Here is a 26,416-nt window from a genome sequence, read left to right on the forward strand (position 1 = left end):
GTGAGCAGCAGGTCAAGAAGAGCTCTGCCCCTAGTTGGTTCCTCTAGCACTTGCACCAGGAAATTGTCCCCTACACTTTCCAAAAACTTCCTGGATTGTCTGTGCACCTCTGTATTGCTCTCCCAGCAGATATCGGAGTGATTGAAGTTCTGCATGAGAACCAGGGCCTGTGATTTAGTAACTTCTGTTAGCTGTCGAAAAAAAGCCTCCTCCTCCTCATCCCCCTGGTCTGGTGGTCTGTAGCAGACTCCCACTACGACGTCACCCTTGTTGCTCACAGTTCTAAACTTAATCCAGGTACTCTCAGGTTTTTCTGCAGTTTCATGCTGGAGCTCTGAGCAGTCATACTGCTCTTACATATAATGCAACTCCTTCATCTTTTCTGCCTTACCTGTCCTTCCTGAATAGTTTATATCCATCCATGACAGTACTCCAGTCATGTGATTTATCCCACCAAGTCTCTGTTATTCCAGTTACATCATAATTCCTTGACTGTGCCAAGACTTCCAGTTCTCCCTGCTTGTTTCCCAGGCTTCTTGCATTTGTGTATAGGCACTTAAGATAACTCACTGATCGTCCTACTTTTCTCAGTATGAGGCAGGAGCCCTCCCCTCTTGCCCTCTCCTGCTTGTGCTTCCTCCTGGTATCCCACTTCCCCATTTATCTCAGGGCTTTGGTCACCTTCCTGCGGTGAACCTAGTTTAAAGCCCTCCTCAGTAGGTTAGCCAGCCTGCCTGCGAAGATGCTCTTCCCTCTAGATATAGTCTGTCTTCTGGGTTAAGCAAAAAAAAGCACCACATTTATTGTAAATGCTGTATTTAGCTGCAGCTCAACATGTGTTAATGGTTACTAACCAATGAAAATCAGAATGGCTGGAAGTTAGTCAGACAAATTCAAGTGAGAAATAAGGTAGAGTGACTAACCATTGGAATAAATACCAAATGAAGTGGATTCTCTATCTCTTTAAGTCTACAGATAAAAACTAGATGTCTTTCTGGTAGATGTGCCATAGTCAGAGTGAAATATTGGTCAGCTTATATGATCTGATGGTCCCGTCTGGCCTTAAAAATCTATAAATTTATTCATCGTTATCTAGGTAAACTACTAAAAAGAGACTTTGTTAGCCAAGAGAAACTAGTGACCTACTACTGCGGTAAAATAGATATGAGCTGAGGCATGTCATTTATGTGATTTGTGTGGTAACTGCAGAATAAGACTCATTAGTTAATAATAGTGAAGCAATATGTTTGATGTAACTTTCATTTCAAAGTTTGTAAAGTGCTGTGCAGATTTATTTTCTATATGCACAAATCAGTTCTCTAACTAATGGAACACAGGAGCTGTTGGCCAATACAAAACAAGTCTTCTCAAGTTTAGGACAGGAACTGAACTGAAGAATATTCTCTGATTTAAAACTTTAGGAGAAATGTGGATAGCCACAAAATGAAGTTCGCATATGACATCCAAGCTAGCACCATTATTCCTGCAAATAAATAAATAAATATTCCTGACTGGAAACTCTTCAAACAGCAGATTGCCCTTAGTTACGTGTTGGGGCACTGACTAGGGAAAAGTGCAATTTGTTGAACTGCTAACATAGCTTCCTGCAGAACTGTTTTTTGTTTGATCTTTTATGCAAGAACTGACCTTGTTCGGTTTGAGAGGAGTACACAATAGCAGTCTGAGGTGACACATTTCCTATCTTTTCATATATATCATAGATAAGTCTGACAGTATATTTGTAAAGAAGCAGCAACATAGCAGGGTGTGTTAATGAGCATACACACAACCTGGATGTGATGAAGCACTAAGAATAGTAATAATGTTAAATCATAATACTTTTGTTAAAAATATGGAATTTAGCATTGCCTTAAAATAGCTTTTTTGTTAGTAGGAGTTATTTCTGGTGTTAGGCCATGTACTAATTATGACTGAGTCATTAACTTTAGCTGTAGTGCCATCAGCAATTTGGAATCCATGCCAAATCTATTTCAATATAAAAGTTACTATCTCTGTGCCTTGTGTGTGGTGGGTTTTTTAATCACATTTAAGTGCAAATGTGATAAACCATAGACTTTTCTATGGAGCTGCAGCCAGTGACTCCATAATGTAATTTTTAAACTTGAGCTCATTGTTGTAACATTGTTATAGTTTTACATAGCCTACTTTTTGAGGAGATGCTTGACATTATTGTTTTAAATTTGGTTTTGTATAGAAGCTAAATGTCAAATGTAGGATAACGTGAAAGTCTGTTAAATGGATCTAGTGGTAGACTAATCAAGCAGATCTTCCATCTGAGTAGGCCCCTAGCTTTTTCTTCTCACCTAGTCTACTTTCAGTAACGTCATGGTCTTTTGAAATTCTTTGGTGTTGGTGTAGGTGAGCATGAGGAACATGTGCAGGTTATTAGCTTGAATATAAAAATTGACTTTGTGTCAAATGAAGTTATGTCGAGTAGCCACAATACTCTATCGGTTAGCACCTGTAATAATTTTCCATACATATTCAAGTTTCCTATGAAAATCTAAACCAACAGGTGCGCCTAAAAAAAAATGTGCTATACCTTGAGATGCCATGAGGGCAGGGGACTGGACTAGATGATCTCTCTAGGTCCCTTACAGTCCTATGACTTTATGATAACCAGAACTTCATCTGCCTTACCAGGCTAATCAACTGCTAAAAACTCCAGTACTGTCCCTGTCCTAATGTGAATAAGTTTTCTTGTTTTGAAGTTTCTCTCTCTTTTTTGATAGAGTAGGGGGACACAGGAGTTTGTCTGCACATATTCTGTGTCTTGTCACAAGATTCTTAAGGTGTTTTTGCTGCTCTTCATAATCAGCATTTTTCATTATGCTGCCAGTTATGTTCCTCCATAGGACATCTCCAGCAGAAGTACTTGTGATCTGTTAATGGAAGTTGGCAAATTGGAGAGGAAAGAAAAGACAGTTTTTCTTCCCTTTTCCTTCTTTTCTCACCCATTCAAATCCCTGAACAGTCCCAGCAGCAGCTGGCAAGGATTGTCCCAAAAGAAGTGTGAAGATATTGCATTTCTACAAACCTATGTAGAATTTATATCCTCCAACACATACTACTCTGCTCTGCTGCTGTTTTCCCTGAAAAGTTTGTACCCCGTCTTCTTCCTGTCCTCCATTCAGATTTTCCCCACCAGTGGTAGTTGGATATGACTGAGAAGGAAAAATCAGTTTTTCTAGAAACTCTGGGATATAAAGGTGAGATGAAAGTGTTTTTCTTTCTGATTACATGTCCAGGCTCATAGTTTAAAAAGTTAGTCTGTTAGTTACTAATCTGCCAAAGTGGTGGCTTTCACATATCACCTCATTGATTTATTGTTTCTGTTGTTGAATTTCAGCTGTAAAATTTTGAAAAGTTGAAAAAATTGTAAAGAAAATGGCCACAGTCCTGCAACCCTCGTGTGAATAATCTTTATTCATGGGTACAGTCCTATGTCATCAGTCAGATTGTGATTCCTGTGCTGCTGTTGATGTCTTAAGCAGTTCCAGTTTCGCCATCTAAAAATAGTTAAGAGCAGTCAAATAAAGTGGCAAAATCTCAGACATAAGACAGTCTATGTTCTTTTTAATACTGATGGAATTTGCCTACACTGATTTTCTTCTTAAGAGTTGACATAACTATAACTGAAACTTAATATTTTTTTATTTGTGCACCATAAACACTGTTATCTTCATATAGTAGCTTTCAGACTAGAGTTACTTATCTTTAAGCTCCCTCTCATGGTGATGTGGTGCAGAACATACAAAAATGTTTTATAAGTTATCTAAAATTTCTCAGCCAGACAGTGAGGATTTAAAATAAATAAAAAATAAAAGCACTACCTTTAAAGTAGGCCAGATTTGAGAGGCTAATAAGGTTAATTCATGTAATTACACTTTGCATTATAATTAACTGAGTAAAAACTTTGTTAATATAGAGAGAAGATTGCCCAGTAGTGCTGTATTGAATGGTGGAGGGATTATTTGGAGTAGATTGGTAGAGTTGTCATTGTGCTATGAGAAGAGGTCTGTGTCTACCTTGAGGAATCAAGCATGCCTCATTTCAGCACTGAGGTCTGTAGGTTGTGCAGTCATAGAATCTAGAACTGGAGGGGACCTTGAAAGGTCATCAAGTTCAGTCCCCTGCCTTCACAGCAGGACCAAATACCGTCCCTGACAGATTTTTGCCCTGATCCCTAAATGACTCCCTCAAGGACTGAACTCACAACTCTGGGTTTAGCAGGCCAATGCTCAAACCACTGAGCTATTCTCCCTGCCCTCCCCCCGCCCCCCATCAGTATTAGCGGCAGTGTTAGCAGACAGGCAAGTCTTGTCATGGTGATTGTCAGCAATGTAGTGGAATACATGACTGGGCTTAGTGAGGGGCTAGTGATGGCACTGTCTTAGAAGTCCTCAAGGAAAGGGTGAAGGAATGGTAACATTGTGCAGATCTGGGGCAGTCAGTGTGGAGAAGGCTTAGTGTTAGAGTGTAGGTTGGGTGCAGGTAGCTCCTGTTTGCTATGCCTGACCTAAACCAGAGTTTTGTCTTGGCTTAGAGAAGGTTCTCAGTTCTCAGAGTGTTCTGTAGCATCTGTAAGGATAGAAGGCTAGTATTTGTGTTATAGGTAGGGCTAAAATTTTGTCACGGAAATGACTTTCCAAAGACCTCCATGACTTGAGCCGTCAGCGCCTGGGAGCTGCAGGTCCCTCCATTGCCTGTGGTGTCTGGGAACTGCAGGGTCCTGAGCTCGCGGGTGGCTAGGGTGCTCCCAGAGCTCGGAGCCACCACGGGCAGCTGGGGTGCCCTGGGAGTGCCCTGGGGCGGAGTGGGAATCCCACAGTTCCCCATTTTGTCTTGCATATTTTTAGTAAAAGTCATGAATATGTCACAGGTTTCTGTTCGTTATTTTTACTAAAAATACATGTGATAAAATCTTGGCCTAATATGCCTATAACTAAAGCTATCTCTGAGGGAAGAGTTAAGGTTGCATTGCAAGGATGGTGTGTACCTTAATTCTGTATTTCTGGTTTTCAGAAGTTTGCCTTACTGTAATTTTTCATTTCCTGTTTTTCAGAGGTTTGAATATAAATGAACTCAATGTTCTGGAAGGGAACAAGACATTACTGGACACAACCTTACCTCTGCATTAACGAAGTTTTTGGGCAGTTAATTTTCTTGGTTGTTTTTGTTTTTGTTCTTTTTAAACTTCTCTCAGTACCTCCATGTTTCCCCTCTGCTATCTCTGGGTTCTTGGCATGATTAAGGTAGACAGAGAAGACCCTGGGTCCATGTTTGTCCCTTCATTGCCTGTCCAGCACAGACTGATCCTCCTCCCACAGAGAAGCGGACATTGATGAGGACCCCACAGACTGAGGATATGGGAACAGAAAGCAGTTACAGTACAGTGATTTAATATAGTCAGTGGGCACATGTTTTGAAGGGGGCACAGAAATGAGGGAGTCTGGGGTGGTTTTGTGGGACAGAGCTGAAGCCTCCACACCTCCCACTACACATCTGTCCCCTGCATTTTCACCCATTTTTCCTTGCACTGTTCCAGCACCCCCACCTCTTCTCTCCTACTGGTTTGAGGGTCCCCTCCCAACTTTACAGATTCACCACCACTTCTGTAACTCCTCCAACATTCCCTCCATCCATACCCATTCCTTTGACCACTCCCTCACATCCCTCCCTGCTCCGCTGAGACCACCCCTCACACACACATACCAGCTCCACCCTCCTCCTTGCCCTCATGAGCTTGGAGAGGCCATAGGGAGGTGGGGAAGGGGTTATACATATCCATGTGCAGCGTAAACAGTTCAGAGAGGTGATCTCCATTAGATGTACTTAGCTAAATGAGAACACCCTATGAAGATGAATACAGCTTGAAACAGTAGCTCTGAGAAATGTGAACTGCTCCATTAATCTCAATATGGTGTTTTCATCTTTACCCCCTCACCCTAAAGGTTTCAGCACCTGTGACATTCTCCGACCATGCCTGTCCTTAATTCTCCACCCCTTCTCAGCATTGGGTACCTATTGCATGCACAAAAAGAGCTCAATCCTAGCCCCCCATCCTGGTTTTAGCACTTTGGGGCATGTTTTGAAGAGGAGACAGAAACTGGGTATGTGTGGCTATGGGGAGGTTGGTTTGTAGGTATAGCTGAAATTTTCTAGATTCCTCCACTGCACAGCTGTGACCACCTCATTTTTTTTCTCCCCATGCTCCATTGCACTGCCCTGACCGTCCCTTTTTCTCTAGAAGCCATAGCATCTGAAGGGAAGTCTCTTCCTCACTGATGGAGGCAGGAGGGGAATTCTGTTTTTCTTCCTCTGACTGGGGACCAGCAGCAGAAAGAACTTTGGAGTCACTCCCTCAGCCTAGTGAAATAGCCATGGAAGAATTGTTGGGTGATGTGCAGTATGCAAAGGGACAAGCTCTCAATATTTGTAGAAGAGGAGGAAGAGCGAGTGAATGCATAGATTGCTCCACTTCCCGTTCTCCCTGCTTATAGTTCTGTCTTGTCAGCCCTTCTGAATTCCCAGAGCACAAAGGTCCATTTTTAGGGTGATCCCTTATGTGTCGAGGTATCATAGAAGAAAAACTACTTTTCTGGAAACCCAGGTCTTCATCAAAGCTCTAGCCATCCCATTGGGTTTTTAAAAACATAACATTTTGTGTGATCTCTGGTACTAATAAGGGTCAATATCTACGGATGTGCTGGCCCGTCAATAGCTGTGCCAGAGCAGCCCTAAGGGGCAAAGGTTGGCAAAGGGGCAGAGCCCTCCCAAATCCCTGGTCTCAGAGCAAGACTTCAAAAAAAACAACTCCCTGTAGAATGCAGGCAGAGAGCGAAGAACATGTCTAGCACATTATTTGAAAGCTGCCAAGGGTAGGGCTCAGACTCACAGTGCATGGATGTAGCTTGGGTTTTTTGAGAACTTGTCCCTATGTGTAGTGTACTTCAGGTGTGCTTGCACCTGAGACCGAAGACTTATTACTAGCAGCATCCACTTGGTCTGCACATGTGCCCTTGCTCTTGTGCGCCATACTGAGGACACAAGGGATTGTCCCAGACTGCCACCATCTAAGTTCTTTCTCACTGCTTGTGCTCTGAGATGGAGCCCTAGTATTTGCAGTGCTCTCCTGAAGTTTACCTCTGGATAGTTAGAGATAGCTATTTCTGTTCAGTTCAGTTAGGTTTGCTTTTCGTTACTCTTAAGGGTGCTTCCTACACTGAGCCCCTCCCCCCACTTTTGGTGGTGCATTATTTTCATCTACCCACCCCATTTGTTTTGTCCTGTGGGGAAGGGACAGCATGACCAAGAGCCTCGGTACACCTCTACCTCAATATAACGCTGTCCTTGGGAGCCAGAAAAATCTTACCGTGTTATTGGTGAAACCGCATTATATTGAACTTGCTTTGATCTACCAGAGTGCGCAGCGCCGCCCCCCCGGAGCACTGCTTTACCGTGTTATATCCGAATTCATGTTGTATCAGGTCACGTTATATCGAGATAGAGGTGTATTAAGAACTGTGTAGTCTGTCTGCACTGCATCATGGTAAATGATGACTATGACTCCTGTTTGTACTACCTGGGAGAAACCCATATTCCATCCAGATGCAGTATTGGCAGTTTATTTCCTTGAAGGACAAAGAAATTGCTGGAGATCTGCCTTAACATGTTCTTCATGGACAATTCTGTGAGAACATAGTTGGATCCTGAATAGGAGAACCCCCCTGTACATTCTCAGGTTGATGTAAGAGCACCCCTTCGCCATCTCCCCGCTACTGACGGTCCTGTGGAAGATTAAGCAGGACAAGATATATAGATCATTCTCATAGCTCCATGATGGCCGTGACATTTTTGGTACTCCGTCATACCTCAGCTGTTGGCCTGACCTCCAGTCAGCTGCCTCCTTGTATGGAATCCTCTGACCCAGGACAAGAGGAAAGACTACCCATCTTGACCCATCCTTATGACAGCATGGTATTTGGATGGGTGTCGGATCTAGAGAACTGTTACTTGTCAGGCGTGAAGCCATATGGAGTAGTAGCATGAAAAACTCCACCAGGAATTGCTACATCTCAAAGTCTGGCATGACCAGTGGGGAGTTTCCCTGTTACTGACCGAGACCCCCTGATGGGGTGGATTTCCTGCAATCCCTGAAGTCCACAGGATTATCCCTTAACTCCCTCAGGGTGCTCTTGGCTGTTGTCAGCACATTTCATTCCTTAGTGGACAACTATACTATCTTTTCGCACTAGGTTACGTTCTGGTTTCTGAGGGGGATAGTGAGGGTTTTCCACCAATGGTGATGCCTGCACTGGCTTGGGACTTCATCTTGGTCTTACTGGCTCTGATGGGGCGCCATTTGAACTATTGTCATCATCCTCCCTTCTGCGCCTTTCCTTGAAGATGGACTTTCTGGTCATGATCTTGTTAGGGGGCATGTGTGGTGGACACCCCTCCTCGCCTTGATCTTCCACAAGGACAAGGTGTCTGAGGTTGCACTCAGGGTTCCTCCCTAAGGCAGTATTGGACTTTCAGAGCATTAACTTACCTGTGTTCTATCCTAAGCCATGTGTCAACAGGGAAGAGGTGTAGGACCCTGGCCATTTACCTTCAGAGGGCTAGGCTGCTTTGGAAGTAATCAAAGCTGTCTCATTTGTGGAAAGAGAGGGGACGTGATTTCTGTTCCGCAAAGGTCAAAATGGATGTCTGGCTGCATAATACTCTGCCCTGAGGTGAACAAGGTCTCTTGAGGGCAGCATGAGAGCATGTTCAACAAGAACAAGAACCCAAGCAGCCTTGATAGCATCTTGCAAGATCGTTCCAATCATTAACATCTGCAGGGGGTGACATGGGGCTCAGTCCATGTCTTCACAAAGCCCACTATGCTTTGATGCAGGCAGCTGCCTTAGATGCCTCCCTAGGCATAGAGCAGTCCTTCAATCAGCACTTGGGCAATGCTCTGGGCATCCACCTCCATAAGTGGGATCACTGCCTGTGAATCACCTGCAGTGTGCTATCAGTAGGGACAACCACTTGAAGAAGGAGAGGTTACCTTGTAGTAACTCGAGTTCTTCAAATGTGTGGTCCCAATTGGTAGTGCGCTGACTATCCTCTTTCCCCACTGCCTCAGATCCCAGTCTCAGGACTTTTGGTGATGAAGGAGCTGAGATGGCAGTGGTCCAGTGCAGCTTCCCTGTACCCTCAGTGTGGAGCACAAGGAGAGCAAGGACACTTGCACAGACTAAGTGGACACTGCTAGGAAGAATTCTTCGGTCTCAAGTGTATGCACAGCTTGAAGTGAACAGTGCATAGGGACAATGCATCTAGAAGAACTCCAGTTACTACAAGGTGAATAACCTCTCCTGCAGTGACCACAGCATGGTGCCTCAAGCCACCCAGCTTCTCGGACTTCATGTAACCCCTCTACCTTTAATAGAGCCCTAATAGAGTGCTGCACATGTGCACTTCATTTTTAGATGCATCAGTTTAGTTCATGCCAGCCTGGAGTTAAGAACTTTACCCTTAACATTTTCAGTAATGTTTTCCCGAAAAGGGTGCCATGCACTAGCTGAGATAAATCCCAAGCGGCTGAGATCAGTTTGAGGAGTAATAGAGGTATAGAGCGTGCAAATGAATTAGAACCAGCTGATTTTGTAAACATCTTATTCTTTGGAGGGACTGTATTTTAGAAATCTCTTGCTCAAATAGCCCCAAATTTGCTCACTAACCCTATCCACCAGCAAATTTCCTGAAACAGCAAATTTCAAGGCAAAGATTTTAGAGTGCTTAGTATAGTCAACTTTTGAGCAAAGTGATGCTCAACTTTAGAAGATCTTTTGCTCCTCTGTAATGAATATAGGAGGAATAAATACCACGGCTGCCTGGGGACGCAAGTGGGGCAATTTGCCCCGGGCCCTGCAGGGGCCCCACGAGCCCTGGCCTGGCAGCGGTCCGGGTCTTCGGTCGGGATTTCGGCGGTGGGGGGCCCTTCAGTGCTGCTGAAGACGTGGAGCGACTGAAGGGCCCCCTGCCACCGAAATGCCGCCGAAGACCTGGACTGCCGCCGAGTGAGTACAAGCACCGCAGCTCCCCGCTTTGCCCGAGGCCCCCTGAATCCTCTGGGCGGCCCTGATAAATACACTTTTTCTAGAGGATAGTTATTGAGATGGGTTCAAGTTTTCAGTTTGAAAAGGTGATACCTACTCCAATAGATATTTTAGTGAGCAGATTCTGATTTAATTTTAAGGTACTACTCCTGCTTTTAACAAAAAATTAATATTTAAGTACTGATTTTTTCTACTGAGATTTTAAAAGGGAAAAACATACCCTAGAAATGTCTGCAGTCTGTCATTTCTACAAATATGGATGTAATAAAATGTCAAAATAATATTGTAATGTAGGTATGAAAATATGCCATGTTATGTCATCCTAAAGGAATAGAACTTTGAATTGAAATATCTGATTGAAAATTCCTCTTGCTAGATTAATTGATTAAGATAGCTTTAATATTTGTTAAAACCAAATAAGGCGATTAGTACCAGTGAATCTCCATACGTGATCACTTGTAAACAAGAAAGCATTTTGATCATGCTGTTTTGTGTAACTCAGTATGGGATGATTATAAGTGCTCAGCACCAACTTAGTCTCTTTGTATTATGCGAACTCTAAACACTAGAGGGCAGCATATCACTAATAATGACTATACCATTTAAAATTTCTAATCTAAATTTTAACCTTCAGAAAAATTTAGTATCATAATTACAACTTTTTTTTGGTGAATTTAGCTGTAATTTATTCCATTTCTCTTGGTTTACATTTCAGTAGTCCATTATGTTTTAGGTGGTGATGGTGGGGTTTTATCTGTACTAGTGTGTGTGCATTATTATTTGGTTTGGGCTTTGTCAGTCCATTGCAAAAAGGATTGAGTAGAACCTTAATCTTCCTTCCCTTTCCCTTTCCCTTAAATGTGTTTTGGTACTGGTATTATTAGCAACGTAGAAGCATTTAGAATGATTTATTGTTTGCAAGCCATTTGAATATGCACGTAGAGATATTTACACCCTGCTGTAGGTGTGTTTGTGTACAAAGAAGGCTATGTCAGACAAATAAGAGGCACCTTGCCTTAGCAGACTTATATTCCTGTTGTTTGGATTATTCACCAAGGCAAATATTTATCAGCTTATAAAATTTCTCATAAAATGCATATGCAGTAGGAACGCTACTTTGCAGATTACCTAAAGGCAAGTAAACTTTATTTTCTTGTAGGCACCACCTTCCATGGTCAATAATGAACAACGTCAGCATGCCGAGCACATATTCTTATCATTTAGAAAATCAAAATCACCATTTGCTGTTTGCAAGCATATTTTGGGTAAGTCTTCAGTGTATTTTTTGAGAGATTTAGCATGTCATCAAATTCACAACTAATAGACAATACTAGCCTTTTGCATCTGGGAATGTGAACAGTAGGTTAGATATTCTTTCATTGTTATTGTAAAGTATTAAATTTGTTGGTGAACTGCAAAGCATTTAAAAAGTAAGTTAAATAGAACTCTTTAAGATCCTGAGTTACTAATGCAATACAATGTGTGTAATCCTAAATCCTTGGTTTTTAGTTATAATTTTTGTGGTTTGCACAGCTAGTAGTGTGTTTTAAAATGGTCTGCGAAGGGCGGAAGAAAAAAGTTTAGTGCCCCCTCAAAATTTCACAGCTTTAGCGAAGGCCTTTCTTCTGTTGCAGAATTTCTAAATTTGATTTAGAAACTGATTTCATAAAGTAAGTGCAACTCCTTTGTGAGGACACTCTTTTACTTTAGTTTGAGAATACTTTGTAGGTGGAGCTGGTAATGTTATTTGTAGTTGATTGCTTGTCACTTTCCATTGTAAGACCTTGTTTTCTGTTGCTTATGATTTTGCCATACAGGTGGAAATTTTCTATGCCAGTTCTCTGCCTCAGGCTGAATTTTTTTAGTAAGTTTCAGCTAAAATGATCATGCCATTTCAGAGAATGAGATTATGAAAAAATATGCTGTTTTACCTGTGATTAAAATCTCCCACTTCCATCCATTTTGTTAAAAAAAAACTCTACGACCTCTAAGCTTTGGAGCAAGGCCTTGGAATTTGGCTGGAATGTTCATGTTGCCCTGGTGTCAGGGCTGTATCTTTTGTAATGCCTGTGTGGAAAACTGCTCACATTTGGGCAGATTACAAGCCTTTGAAAAAATTTCAACCAGTAGAGAGACTAGATAGCTTGGCAGCAAAGTTATCTCTACTGAGGATGAAACATCCCCACTCAGCTCCCATGTGCTGATCAGAGGTGTGTGTGTGTGCCGTCATCACAGAGTGAGTGGACACGCTTCAGCTCAGGATTGCAGGGGCTGAACAGGACATTGCTTGCAGTTGCTTCCCTGGGGGCTACAGTGATGATGGGCACATGAACTGATGATAGATTCTTTCCTGTGCTCTGTGATCCATCTGTCACCCAGGCAGTGTGGAGGGAAGGAGGAAGCAGATGATTTGAACGCAGAGGAGTGAGAAATGAGGGACAGCGAGATGGGGTTGGAGGAGCCAGAGTGGGGGCAGTACTTGGAACATGGTGGGGGGACATGCACGCAGAGGGATGGAGACAGGAACAAGGGGGTAGAAGGATAAGCTCAAAGGAGGAGGAAAGCAGCAGCCAGGAGGTGGAGTTGGGGAGGATTGTGTAGGAGCGGAAGGGTAAGGGGTAGAAAGAAGACAGCATGGATGGTGATGAATAGGAGGAGACGGGGAAAGGCTGGGACGACAGGATAAGAACAGTCTTTAACCATTAGAGAGCACTCCTCTCCAAAACTTGGAATTAAACCTAGGTGTCCTGAATCTTTCCGTTCCACTGCTAAGTCCATGGAGGGCAGGTCCATTAATGACCATTAGACAAGATGGTCAGGGATGCAGCTCTGGGTGATCCTAGGCCTCTGACTGCCAGATACTGCTGCTGGACGATGGGATGGATCACTTGATAATTGCCCTGTTCTGTTCATTCCCTTTGAAGTATCTGGCATTGGCTACTGTCAGAAGACAGAATACTGGGCTAAATGGTACACATTCAGGTATGGCAGGAAAAAACTCTGAAACCCACTGGCAAAGTGCATTTCTTATCTCTCTAGTGCAGTGGTTCTCAAACTTTTGTATTGGTGATCCCTTTCACATAGCAAGCCTCTGACTGCGACACCCTCCCCCCACTTTTTAATATATTTAACACCATTATAAATGCTGGAGGCACGAGGGTTTTGGAGTGGAGGCTGACAGATTGTGACCCCCCCCCATAATAACCTCGCGGCTCCCTGAAAGGTCCAGACCCCCAGTTTGAGAACCACTGCTCTAGTGGCTAGTCCACATATAGAATAACAGCCTACTATTCCCATTAGTTATTCAGTTAGCTCAAGTGGTCCCAACCCTGCTGATGAGGGTTAGCTTAGATAGCTCAAGTAAGGATTCAGTATGATATGACATGATCAAATTCAATTTTTCAGGTTTTTTTTTTAAATTAGGAAATTACATTTAAAAAAATGTTAAGGTTGCAAAGTCAAGCATTCAGATTAGGAAATAACAGTATTAAGGTAGCTGATGTCACCTTAATTCAACCTCCCAGCCTGCATTATGATGTCTTTAATTACATGCTCACATACTATTTTTCCAAACTAAGCCACATTGATATAAGCCAGGTTTAAATCTATTTAAGTATCCACTTGAGGTTTTCTGCCAGTTTTGAATCAATTTAATAACAGATTTTAGCTAAATCGGTGCAACTTTGAATATAGAGAAGGCCTTTGTCATATATAAAAGAAACATGGATATTGTGGGATCTTTTTAAAATATTTCTAAGTCTCCTTTCATACCCACCTGCATTTCCTTTCAACAAGTAAGTGGTGATGCTTAAGACAAGCCAGCATGCCACATTCTGGTGGGGGTGCAGTCCTGACAAGTTAGGGGTTGTCATTGTCTGCCCTGTACGCTTTACTGTTGTAGCTTCCAACTTAGGTCACTCAGAGCCAGCCTGCAGGTAACACCCTGAGTGTCTGTGTGCTAGACAGTCCTGGTTAAGCATCTCTGATCCCAGCAGCTTGTCTACAGCCCCACTCTGGCTTCAGTCAGCCTTGGTTACTACTTGCAGGGTGACCATAACAGATTTCCAATCCCGAATTTTCCCAAAACTGTGTTTTCTACAATGTCCAGTCCTCCCCTGGGCAGTTCAGAGAAATAATTTGGTTCATTTGTTCCTCTACAAACTCAGGAACACATCACAGCTTATTAACTTAACTAGAGGTAATAAACCCTTCCGTTTAAATACAGAACTGAGTTTGTTTATGGTAAAAATAAATGTATTGACAAATTATACATAGAGGTAAATGAATTCAACTATAAGGAATGAAGATACAAAGTTACAAGTAAAACAAAAAATGCTTCTAAAAGTCTAAAACTTAAAGCTAGCAAGATACAGACTTTGTTTGAGATGGTTTCTCTCACCAGTCATTTTTCTTCCCAGTCATAGCTGACTTTCTCCTCATTCAGGACCCTCCACAAAAGTACAAGGTGCTGGCTTCCCTTGTCTTTTTTGCCTAAGCTCGTTTCTTGCCTATATTCAGTTTCAGAGACTTCAGCAGTGCCCCCCTTGGTGGAAGGGCTCATCTTTCTTAGCTTGCAGGAACTCTGGCCTCTTGTGTCTGTCTAGTGACGGATGCCAAAGCTGGCTTCTGTCCTTACTTGTATCTTCCAAAGCTCCGTGACATTGTTTCAAGAGGCAGGATGACTTCATGCTATTCTTCCCTTCCTGTGTGCTGCCCTGCCCCAGATGGGGCTTCCATTGTTTGATTCCACCATGCTTAATTTACATAGGTGACCGGTAGATAGCTGTGCCATTCCCTCTGGACTGGGCGGGCAAACTTTTTGGCCCAAGGGCCACATCTGGGTATAAAAATTGTATGGCAGGCCATGAATGCTCACAAAATTTGGGGGTTGGGATGTGGGAGTGGATGAGGGCTCTGGGGTGGGGCCAGAAAAGAGGAGTTCAGGGTGTTGGAGGTTCCCGACCAATGGGATCTGTGGAGGACACGCTTGGGATAGGGGCTGCATGTGGAGTTTCCAGCCCTGGCTGCCTCTATGCATAGGAGCCAGGCGGGGGGGAGCCAGAGCGGGGACATGCTGCTACTTCCAGAAGCTGCATGGAAAGCCCCTGCTCCCTGACGGGAGCACGGAGTGGGGCAAGTCCCCGACCCCACTCCCTGATGGGAGTTTGAGGGCCAAACTAAAAGGTCCAACAAGCCAGATGTGGCCTGTGGGCCATAGTTTGCCCACCCCTGCTGTATAGCCTAATATCAGTTAGTGTTCATAATTCCTTACATAGTGTTAATATCATTGTGAAATAAATGTATTGATCTCTAGCGTGTCATTTGTTTTCAGAGGAGACCTAACTCTCTACACTTTTATAATACAGTAATATTGTGTGCAATCAGTGCATTCAGTTGCTTATCACTTGAGGTTCAGCCCCCCAGTCTTTTACAGACAAGAAAACCTTTGAAATGGATTCTTCTGAAAAGTGAAACCCAGACCAAGCTGTGGAGTGTAGACACCTCCTGTCTTCTCCACCCATTTGTTAGCATGAAGTTTGCCTCCACTCCTTATTAGCTTGATGGGTCTTTTTACTGCTTATATATAAATTGAGGTAAACACACATTCCTTTGTTTAAGATAGACCTGTTCAAGTCCCCCAACATACCTGTTTTTCTCTCTCTCACAAACACACACTCACACTCACACAGTAATTCCAGTATATACTCATAACTATTAATACACATTGAATGCATACATACATCTCAAAGAATATTAATGATCAGCGAATGACTAGTTTTTCTTGCCCTGCCAGCTAGCCAACCACAGCCAAATGCCAGGTACAGCTCTTTATCCTCTTACCCTACCCACTTCTGCCCTTTTCACTCTGTAGCCACTGCCCTTCATACTGATCCTTCTATGCTTTTGTCACAATGCCCCCCAAATTAAAAAAAAAATAAAAATTCAGAAGTCAGGAGTTGATGTTTTCAAATCTTTTTTTAAAGTTATCTGCAAACATCTGAATAGGTTTAAGGAAGGGGATGTTTATAAACATAGGTTATAAAATCCTAAAAAACAATGACCCCCCTGTGTGTGTGTGTATGCACACCCACAAATTACATTAAAATAACATTAAAGTTTCAAAATCAAGCATTCAAAAGTTAGAAGATGAAATAATTAAGGCTGACTGTGTAACATTAATTCCTATTCCTTGTGCACAGGCATTATGATACAATCTTTAATAACATAATATGCTATGTCAGGCCTGCACAACATACGGCCTGCGGAGGCTCACTGTGTGGCCCACGGGGGGATTCTAAATCCTGCGCACACGGCGCTCTGCGGGCAGCCCAGAGCCCTTTGAATCCCGGCTGCGGTTCCAGTGGATGGGCTGAGATTTAAAGGGCTCGGGCTCCCCTCAGCGGCAGGAGCTCTGGGCCCTTTAAATCCCTGCCCCAGCCCCACAAAACTCCGAGTTTCCCCAGCCGCCGGAGGCCCAGGCCCTTTAATTTGCCCCTGAGGGTTCCCAGCCACCTTTTCAGCTGGGAGCCCCTGGTTGATTTAAAATCAAGTATCACCTCCCCGCCCCCAACAACAGCTGTTTTGGTGGGGCAGTGCTGGGGAAGGAGGGTTTGTTTCTGCAGGGCTGGGCGGTGCTGGGGTGGGGTGTTTCCGCGGGGCCAGGAGGTGCTGGGGGGCATGTTTCCGTGAGGCCGAGGGGTTTTGGCCCTCAGCTGTTTTTTCTTTGGAGTAATGTGGCCCTTGCCACTTCACGAGTTGTGCAGGCCTGTGCTATGTGTTAGTCAGTGACCAGTCTTGTTGTCGTCTTCCTCACCCCCCACCCCAGTTCCTCATCCCAATCCCATTTTCTTTGCCTAGCCAGTCAGTCTCCACTCCTTAGACTTCTCATCCCGGTCTCCATCTCCTCCCAACTCCTCATGCCATTCGTAATAATATATGATGATGTGATAATTCTGGCACTTTATCTCCCTGTCACATGTGAGAGGAACTAACCCCTGAAATAGCAAAATGAGTTAACTGCAGCTGACTATATTTTTTGAATGAAAAATATTTTTTCATTTTAACCAGCATGGGCAGTGAAAACAGCAGGTGATAATTGAATAATGTCTTTGTTCTTAACAGAAACTAGTAAAGTGGACTATGTCCTTTTTCAAGCTGCCACAGCAATAATGGAAGCAGTTGTGCGAGAATGGATTCTCTTGGAAAAAAGTAGCATCGAGTCACTGCGAACATTCCTTTTAACCTATGTCTTACAAAGGCCTAAGTAAGTATGGATGGAAGTACTTCCAAAAATATTTGCATAAATTCCTACATAAACCATGATTTATCTTTGTTTAATCTTCCTAGGCTAACAGATAGAAACATTTAAATGGTAGTGGCTCTTCTAATTCCTGAATGGATGATGGCTCTTTGACATCTGTAGAATTGTCAGTTTTCATTTAAGCTTTCATTGTGTTCTTGAAAAAATAACCCAGATTTAAAATTCTGTTTTACAGAAGCCTTGTGCTGTTCAGCTTAATGGCAAGAACTTAATATTTGTATTATGTTTACAGCCTTCAAAAGTATGTTCGGGAGCAGATTCTATTAGCAGTAGCAGTAATAGTGAAACGAGGATCATTAGACAAATCGATTGACTGCAAGAGCATTTTCCATGAAGTCAGCCAGTTGATAAGCAGTGGTAACCCCACTGTGGTAAGTTCTTATTTAAAATATTATATAATCATTATACATTGTTTACTAAGTATACTAGTTTTCTGGATTATTTTCATATCCAGAATATTATATTAGGAAGCATAATCAAAGAAAATAGTAAATGGCTGCTTGAATATCTAAATCTGGGATTTTTTTTATGAGAAATGAGTTTTGAGGCAGTATGTAATGCATGTTATATTTACAATGCTTTACCCTGTTACACTATGACAAATATCTGTGTCCTATGGAAAAGTGTAAATTTGCATTTGGCATTCTAGAAACAAATGTTAATGAGCACTTTGAACTTGTATTTTAATAGTAGCGTGTTTGATCCTGTTAGTCTCACTCATATAGTAAGGGGTAATCGTTACCAAAAGCTAGAATTAAACCAGTGTACTTGTTTCCATTCTGAGTTGCTTCAAGAGCCATGACACTTGATATAAAAAAGGATTTTCCATTAGCTGGCAGTGGTTCTGTAAAGACTCTGTTCCGCTTACATCTGTCCATTGCTGCACCCTGTTTTGGTTCAGCTGTTGGAATTGTCTACTGAGGAAGACACACAGACCTTCTTCATTCTCTGGGAGTTGGGCCAGGTAGGGAGAAAGGGTTGCAAGGAAGTAAAAACTGGAATGGAAATACAAAACTTGTTCACTCTAGATTTAGAATCAGACTGGAGTTAAGTGTTCCCTTCCTTACTGTGTTCAAAGTGGAAACAAGGTGTCAATGTCTATCTTTGCATTTAGTTAAATTCCATTTACTATGCCAGGAGATAAGATTAGAGTAGTTTGTAATGGAGGCTTTGGTGATAACCTTGATATCTAAATATATCTAAAAACTAAACTAACTTAACTACAAATTAAAGAAACTTGATTATTTGCCTCCCAAATGTAGATGTACGATTATGCAAAAAATAATTATATATCTATATATTCAACTAAAACTGCCCGCAGCTCATAAAAAGGGGCTTGACTTTTAGAGTTGCTGAGCAGTTTGGACTCCATTTGAGGTAGATGGGAGCTGGAAGTTCTCAACACCGCTCAAAATCACATCAGAGAAGTGTAGTCAGAGTAATGCAGCACCTGTCATGATCCTAAAAAGTGTGCCACCTTTGTAGCACTTGTAACAGATTTCCCTAACTCATAGAAATGGAAGTTCTAAGATTGTTTTTAAACTCAGATTTCCTGTTTGGCAGCACAGTATTCTAATGTCTGTACAAAGAACAACGTCCTCACCCAATTAGCGGCTTAAAACACATATTAGCCTATAATAGGCATTTGTGTGGAGATTGATAATTGTGTGGAAGGAGAACTATGCTTATTAATCTTTTAATCATTCAAAATATAGTTTCCCCCCTGAAAAAGATACTTGAGGTTTCCAAAATTTTCTGTACACTTGTGTATATGTATAGGAAGTTATTTGATTTTAACTAATGATACAGGAGTGGGACAAGTAGAAAGCTGCATATCAGAGGAATAGTCGCTGGACCGGCTCTTGCATTCTAATACAATACACAGACGCTAGACTGTATGCCATTTAAGTTTGTTCTCTATATAATATACCTAGTACAAAACCTAAAAAGTAAGGTGTGACGATGTGGTTCTGGCGGGACCCAACTGAGAGTGCCAAATCAGGACCAATTGCTCAAACAGGGCAGACACAGCCCAAGGCTGGGGTTTTTCCACCTCTAAGGCAAACCAAACCAGCCAGACAAAAATGACTCGGTTCTTCACCCTCACTGGCTAATCACAAGTCACACAAGCAATTTCCTTAGATACTGCAGTCTCCCAGTATCACCACCAGCACAACCTGTCTGGGATGAATGGTTATGAAACCAACACCCCAGTAAAAGAAAAAGGTTCTCTCGATCCCAAAGGACCAAGGCCCCAGACCCAGGTCAATTCAATATGTTGATTAGAGAATATTTAAATAAGGAATGATGCACAGAGTTTGGCGTGTCAGTCATTAGTCATCGGGCAACACCACAGAGTATGGGGGGGACGCTGGTATTTGGTTATGCGTTAGCATATAGTACATACAGTCTGTAATTGTCCCCATGCGGGGTGTACGGTGGGTGGGGTCCAAGTATAGTAGGGAGCAGTGAGGGTACATCGCTCATTAATGGGTTACACATAGTCATGATTAGAGCAAGCAGGCGCGGTGATGGGACAGGTGACCCTCACGAGGTGGAATCCAGATCAGTGGGTTCAGGACTCAGGGATGTAGTTTAGTAGGGGTTGTAAGGGTTTTCCCCTCCCCCCCCGTGGGTGCGTGGAGCCACATCGGCTCACTCCTAGTACTGGCGGTGGCCGGTGATGTGTAACACATCAGATCTCACCCACAATCACGCTGTTGCCAATCCTTTAGAATCTAAAATATAAAGGTTTATTCATAAGGGACAAAGATAGAAATGAGAGCTAGAATTGGTTAACTGGACTCAATTACATACAGTAATGGCAAAGTTCTTAGTTCAGGTTTGTAGCAGCGATGGAGTAAACTGCAGGTTTAAATCAAGTCTCTGGAATACATCCCCGGCTGGGAGGGTCATTCAGTCCTTTGTGCAGAGCTTCAGTTTGTAGCAAAGTCCTTCCAGAGGTAAGAAGCAGGATTGAAGACAAAATGGAGATAAGGCCTCCGCCTTATATAGCTTTTCCAGCTGTAAGGGCACTTCTTTGTTCTTACTGTGGAAAGTTACAGCACAATGGAGTTTGCAATCACATGGGCCAGTTTCTGCGCACCCTGCTGAGTCACAAGGCGTATCTGCTCCTCTCAATGAGTCAGTTGTGTAGCTAATGGTCCTTAATGGCCATCAAGCAGGCTAAGTAGAGCTGACACCAACTTGTCTGGATCTTTCCCAGTAACACAATACAAGTTTGAAATACAGACAGTATACAGCCAATATTCATAACTTCAACTACAAAAATGATACAGACATACAGATAGCATAATCATAACCAGTAACCATAACCTGGTCTTAGACACCTTATATGACCCCTTTACATAAGATTTGGTGCCACTACAGGACCTGGTTGCAACCCATGTTCTATTATGGTCCAGTTTATATCAATAACGTCACACCCCAACCACCAAATTATGCAGGAAAGGATGACACAGACATCACTGACTGCATCCACGAGCTCCCCATCTCTGGTCTGTCTCACTACACCAGTTTTGGTTAGAAGCCATATCAGTGTATAACAGAAATGGTTTATTCAAGTCAGTTTAATAACATGATTGAATCGTTTAACTTAAGGTAAAACTTAGTTTGAACAACAGTGGATTGGATCTGCTCTTGCAGCAGGATTCCTGTATGTCTTATATGATCTTGCCAAGAGCTAAGAAACTAGCTATTTTATCTATACAAGCTTTGGCAAATGTTTGGAACCCAATTAACATTAAATCAACATAGATATTATGTGTTCCAGTGTAGGATCTGGCATTTAGCCATGCAATCAATATGGTAGTGTGCCTCAGTTTCCCTTTCCTAGTGCACATCAGGTCTGGAATATCTTTTTCCCTGTGAAAAGTTTCAATATTGTTTACAGGCATTAACTGTGAAACATTAGTATAGCAAAGCCTTTAACATAAAGTGTGTTCTTATGTACTGCTTTCAACACATTCAAGGGACTTTCCAAGGACTCGGCACATTGTACATTCTTACAATTCTTGGTAATAGCAACACATTAGTTACAAAATCACCTAGCAATAGCAACAATTCATTGGAAGTGTCCATCTACAATCATGTTTGTTATATCCCACCTTTGGATTAATACCATTGGAGTTTGGAATTTTAGGGTTAACATGGCTTTCCTTTGCAAAATTTAGTTTCTCTTTGTCTCCTTGTCCTGCAGGATCAACCCTGATTTCTCTTGCTTAACCAAATTAACTGGCTGATGGGGGGGCTCTCTTTGCTAACAGCTATTAGCAAGTCTTTCTTCTCCCTGCCAGTCAGGTAATTTGCATCAACACAGGCACTAGCTTTTCAGCTGCTACCCATTCCAAGGCTGGACCCTGTTTTCAGAGACGCCACACAAAATTTAAATAGTTGGAGGGTGAGAGTCTGCTTGCTCTTCCCTGCATCCTCAAGCATTCAGCCATAAAACCATTTAGCTCTGAAACACCAGCAACAAATCTGTCCTTAGATCCTGAAGCACAGACTGCTCACTTACAGAACTGGCATGGAGACATTCCTGTCCCAACACTATTGTTTTCCCACAAGCTGCCACACACAGCCACGGGGTTATAGGGTGCTCAACTTTCTTAACAGCTTCTACTTCATTTGAGACCTTCGTAAAGTTACCCACACTGATCTCTCACAAGGAAAGTCAGAGGATCCATTCACAACAGAAACTTTTGGCTGTTAGGAACTAAAACTTCCTTGATTTAAATTACTTCACACCCCTCAGTTGCAGGAAACTGCTTGCACAGGCTACCATGAGGATTCCTTTCTCCAGGAGCTTTTCTAAGCAGCAATTCACCCTCTCAGAATTCTGCCTTATCTCTTCATCTAGGCTTGCTCTAAAGGAACACTTTCCTGAGCAACCACAGACTCTTTCTGGGTCTTACTTACATTCATATCACCTTTGCTCATCAGGCAGATTTTTACACAATTCCCTTTCAGGCAAACTAATAGACTTTCTAGATAACAGGTTAGAAGCATTCTCCTTCCCCTTGGCAGAAACCAAGTCTTAGGAATCTTTTCCTTCTTACTAAAACTGTCAGTAGGTAACACACTTAACTCACCTTTCTGCTCTCCTTGTGCCCTGGCTAGGGTATTACCCTGATCAGACAGAGCTGCTACACCCTTTTCCAACCACACATTAGCAACTGGCAAACTACAAGCACCAGAATTGTCTGGTCTCTGGGACTTTGCTAAGACACTAACTGGATGCAACCCAGTTACAGTGCCATTCTTCCCCACAGACACAAATTTAGGACTATTCTCTTCCTGGGCTTTAGCTGTATTTACAACCAACTCCGAGACAACTGAATCACCCTCAACCATCACAGGCTGAAAGACACCTTCTATCTGCTCCACAGACACAGAAAAGCTGGAGACACATTCTCCTTCCCCAGACACACAGCTCGGGATCTCATTTCCCTTGTCCCAGCCCACAGGGCTGTTCACAGACAACTGCTTGGAGACCGGGGTAGCTTCCTTCATAGGCAAGTCAATACCCCTGACAGACACAGGCACATTTCCTTTGCTGTCACATTTCTCCACACAGGAAACAGGTAAGAGATAGGGACACTCATCTTCCACTATCCTTGTCTTCCCACACTGCTGACTAGACAGCCATCAGCTCACAAGGCTGCCTAGGCTCATCCAGACTTTCCCTACCAGGCACATTGCCACTTCCCACAGATAAGCTGCTGCCTTTTTCGCTACACTGAGCTACTTCCAGCAAATCACAGTTACCCATTTCAGGTTCACTTTTACAAGCTGTACTAGCCACCAATTTATTACCCATCACAAATCTACCCTCTCCTTCCTCAGTTAGGGCTTTCACCTGACCATTTACTTGAATCTGCTCCTGAGAAACATTTTCCTCCCCAATGAGATCTTTTTGCTCTTGATCTAACTCCAGATTCACTTCTGAGACATCAGACAGACATTCAGAAACTCCATTCACAGACACACTGCTTTCTTGAACAGACAAACATCTATTACCCACCAGGTTAGACTTCCCTCTCCCTGGCCATAGCAAAAGTGGTTACACACAGAAAACTGCCCAGAGTAATGCCACATATCAACATAGTTATAAACTGGATTTTGAAGAGGATACAGTTTCTGCTATTTTTCCCTTGCTTCTTTGACTTGGAGCCAAAGTCTAGCAGTTTCTTGTTGCATCTGTCGAGTTTTCTCCTCAGCAGCCAGTAGCTCCTTACGTGCTTTTTCTTTTCTCTCAGCAGCTTCTTTTTTTCTCTCAGCAGCTTCTTCCTCCAGTTGGGCCAAGGCTTGCTTCTCTTTCATTCGAATTTCTGCCAGTTTTTGCTCATGTTCAAACTGTAGGCTGTCCCTTAGGGCTTGCAGTTTCATTGCTTTTGCTGATGCTTTTTGTCTCATGGTCACTGATCTTTAACCAACCAAATTCTCAATCCCAAATTTCAAATTTGGATAGCGTGGGGTTCTGACCCAAAGCTTAATTGACCTGGTTCTGTGGATCCTAGCATGACTATGCCACTGTGATGATGTGGTTCTGGCGGGACCCAACTGAGAGTGCCAGTTCAGGACCAATTGCTCAAACACGGCAGTCACAGCCCTAGGCTGGGGTTTTTCCACCTCTAAGGCAAACCAAACCAGCCAGACAAAAATGACTTTAGTATCACCCCTGGCTAACCACCAAGTCAACAAGCAATTTCCTTAGATTCCAGCTCTCCCAGTATCACACCAGTGCACTCAGTCTGGGTGAGAGGTTATAAAACCAACACCAGCAGTAAAAAGACAAAGTTCTTTGTCCCAAGGACAAGCCCAGACCCAGGTCATAATTACATCAGATCTTACCACAATCACGCTTTGCCATCCTTTGAATCTAAATATAAAGGTTTATTCATAGGAAAAGATAGAATGAGGCTGAATGGTTAACTGGACTCAATTACATACAGTAATGGCAAAGTTCTTAGTTCAGGCTTTGTAGCAGCGATGGAGTAAACTGCAGGTTTAAATCAAGTCTCTGGAATACATCCCCGGCTGGGAGGGGTCATTCAGTCCTTTGTGCAGAGCTTCAGTTTGTAGCAAAGTCTTTCCCAGAGGTAAGAAGCAGGATTGAAGACAAAATGGAGATAAGGCCTCCTTATATAGGCTTTTCCAGTGTAAGGGCACTTCTTTGTTCTTTACTGTGGAAAGTTACACAAATGGAGTTGCATCACATGGGCCAGTTTCTGCGCACCCTGCTGAGTCCAAGGCGTATCTGCCTCTCAAATGAGTCAGTTGTGTAGCTAATGGTCCTTAATGGGCATCAAGCAGGCTAAGTGAGCTGACCCAACTTGTCTGGATCTTCCCGTAACACAACACAGTTTGACAATACAACAGTATACAGCCAATATTCATAACTTCAACTACAAAAATGATACAGACATACAGACAGCATAATCATAACCAGTAACCCATAACCTGGTCTTAGACACCTTATATGACCCCCTTTACATAAGATTTGGTGCCACTGCAGGACCTTGGTTGCAACCCATGTTCTATATGGTCCCAGTTTATATCAATAACGTCACATGTATAGGAAGTTATTTGATTTTAACTAATGATACAGGAGTGGGATAAGTAGAAAGCTGCATATCAGAGGAATAGTCACTGGACCGGCTCTTGCATTCTAATACAATACACAGACGCTAGACTGTATGCCATTTAAGTTTATTCTCTATATAATATACCTAGTACAAAACCTAAAAAGTAAGGAAATAAGTTAAGGCTACCAACAGTAAATACCTCTGCTTCCCTGTCCAGAGGCTCACCTTGCCACCAACACAGTCTCCGTACATTATTGACAATGTATCACAACCTTATCTCTGCCTTGTAATAATGCCCCGGTCACTTTCTACTCAAGGGATTTCCATTTCCAATCCACTATAACATATGCTACACTATTTGCTACCAAAAACTAACATTTATTGGTATTTAAATATATTTATTATATTGTGTGATACAAACTTGCAAGGCCTAAATACATGTGTATAAACCTACTGCACCATACAATTAATATTCTTCATAGCATGAAATAGATCATTGATTCCAGTTTCAGTAATAAAAATATCTACTGCTCTGCCAACATACTACACTGAGAGGACTTCTAGAACTACATAGTTTAATGAGCCCTGGAACTTGATTCCTTTTGAAATCTTTACTGCACGTTAGTAAAAAATACATAAATTCAACAGTATACACCCAACAGTGTATTTCCATTACAGAACAAGTCAGGAAGACGAAGTTAATGTCTGATATGTGATATTGAGTTGGCCAGGAATCATGTTGGCTTGTGATTGTACAGCATCCAGCATAACAGAGCCTGTTCCTGACTGGGCCCTCAAGGAGCTATTGTATTATAAAATTTAATAGGACTGAAGGATTGTATGGCAGTGAGGAACTGGCTGGAACCATTAACTGTAACTTTTTAAAAAGTATGGAATCTTTGTTGTTCTGTTTAAAATGAGTTGTTAAAGACTAAAGGGAAGCCATGCTCCAACAGAACTTATGAGACTCATTAAAGTAGGCTTCCTTTGTGTGGGGAGGAAGATATACCTGGCTGGGATAATGGGGTATGGGGAGAGAAGGTCTCTGCTTCACTGGTCCGTTTCACTTCATTTCACACCTTTCATGCCTCCCCAGGCTCCTCTACATACTCTCATCCAAAGCCTCCCGCATTCGGAGACTGAGGAGCATAGCTCTATCATCCCTCGATGGCCCCTCCTCTAGCTAATTCTCCTCCCTCTCCCCCACCTCTGTGGCCCCTCCCCCCCGACTCCTGCTCCAGATCATTTCTCTCTGGTCAAGTACCTACTCTTCTGTGTCCTCCCATCTCTGGCTCAGCTCAGCAACTGCAGCAGCACAGTCAAGGGTCAGCAACAACTCAACTTATATTTATAAG

General features: G+C 42.7%; 1 protein-coding gene across 1 annotated transcript in view; it reads left to right on the forward strand.

The window, feature by feature from the left end:
- XPO4 (exportin 4) overlaps positions 1 to 26,416 on the forward strand; it is a 178,860-nt gene that overhangs the window by 41,832 nt on the left and 110,612 nt on the right. The window contains exons 2-4 of the mRNA XM_075061666.1: positions 11,293 to 11,398; positions 17,256 to 17,397; positions 17,687 to 17,825. Of these exons, the coding sequence (XP_074917767.1) occupies positions 11,293 to 11,398; positions 17,256 to 17,397; positions 17,687 to 17,825 (387 nt within the window). The remainder of the gene's footprint in view (positions 1 to 11,292; positions 11,399 to 17,255; positions 17,398 to 17,686; positions 17,826 to 26,416) is intronic.

The sequence above is a fragment of the Chelonoidis abingdonii genome, chromosome 1, assembly GCF_003597395.2.
Source record: "Chelonoidis abingdonii isolate Lonesome George chromosome 1, CheloAbing_2.0, whole genome shotgun sequence".
NCBI lineage: Eukaryota > Metazoa > Chordata > Testudines > Testudinidae > Chelonoidis > Chelonoidis abingdonii.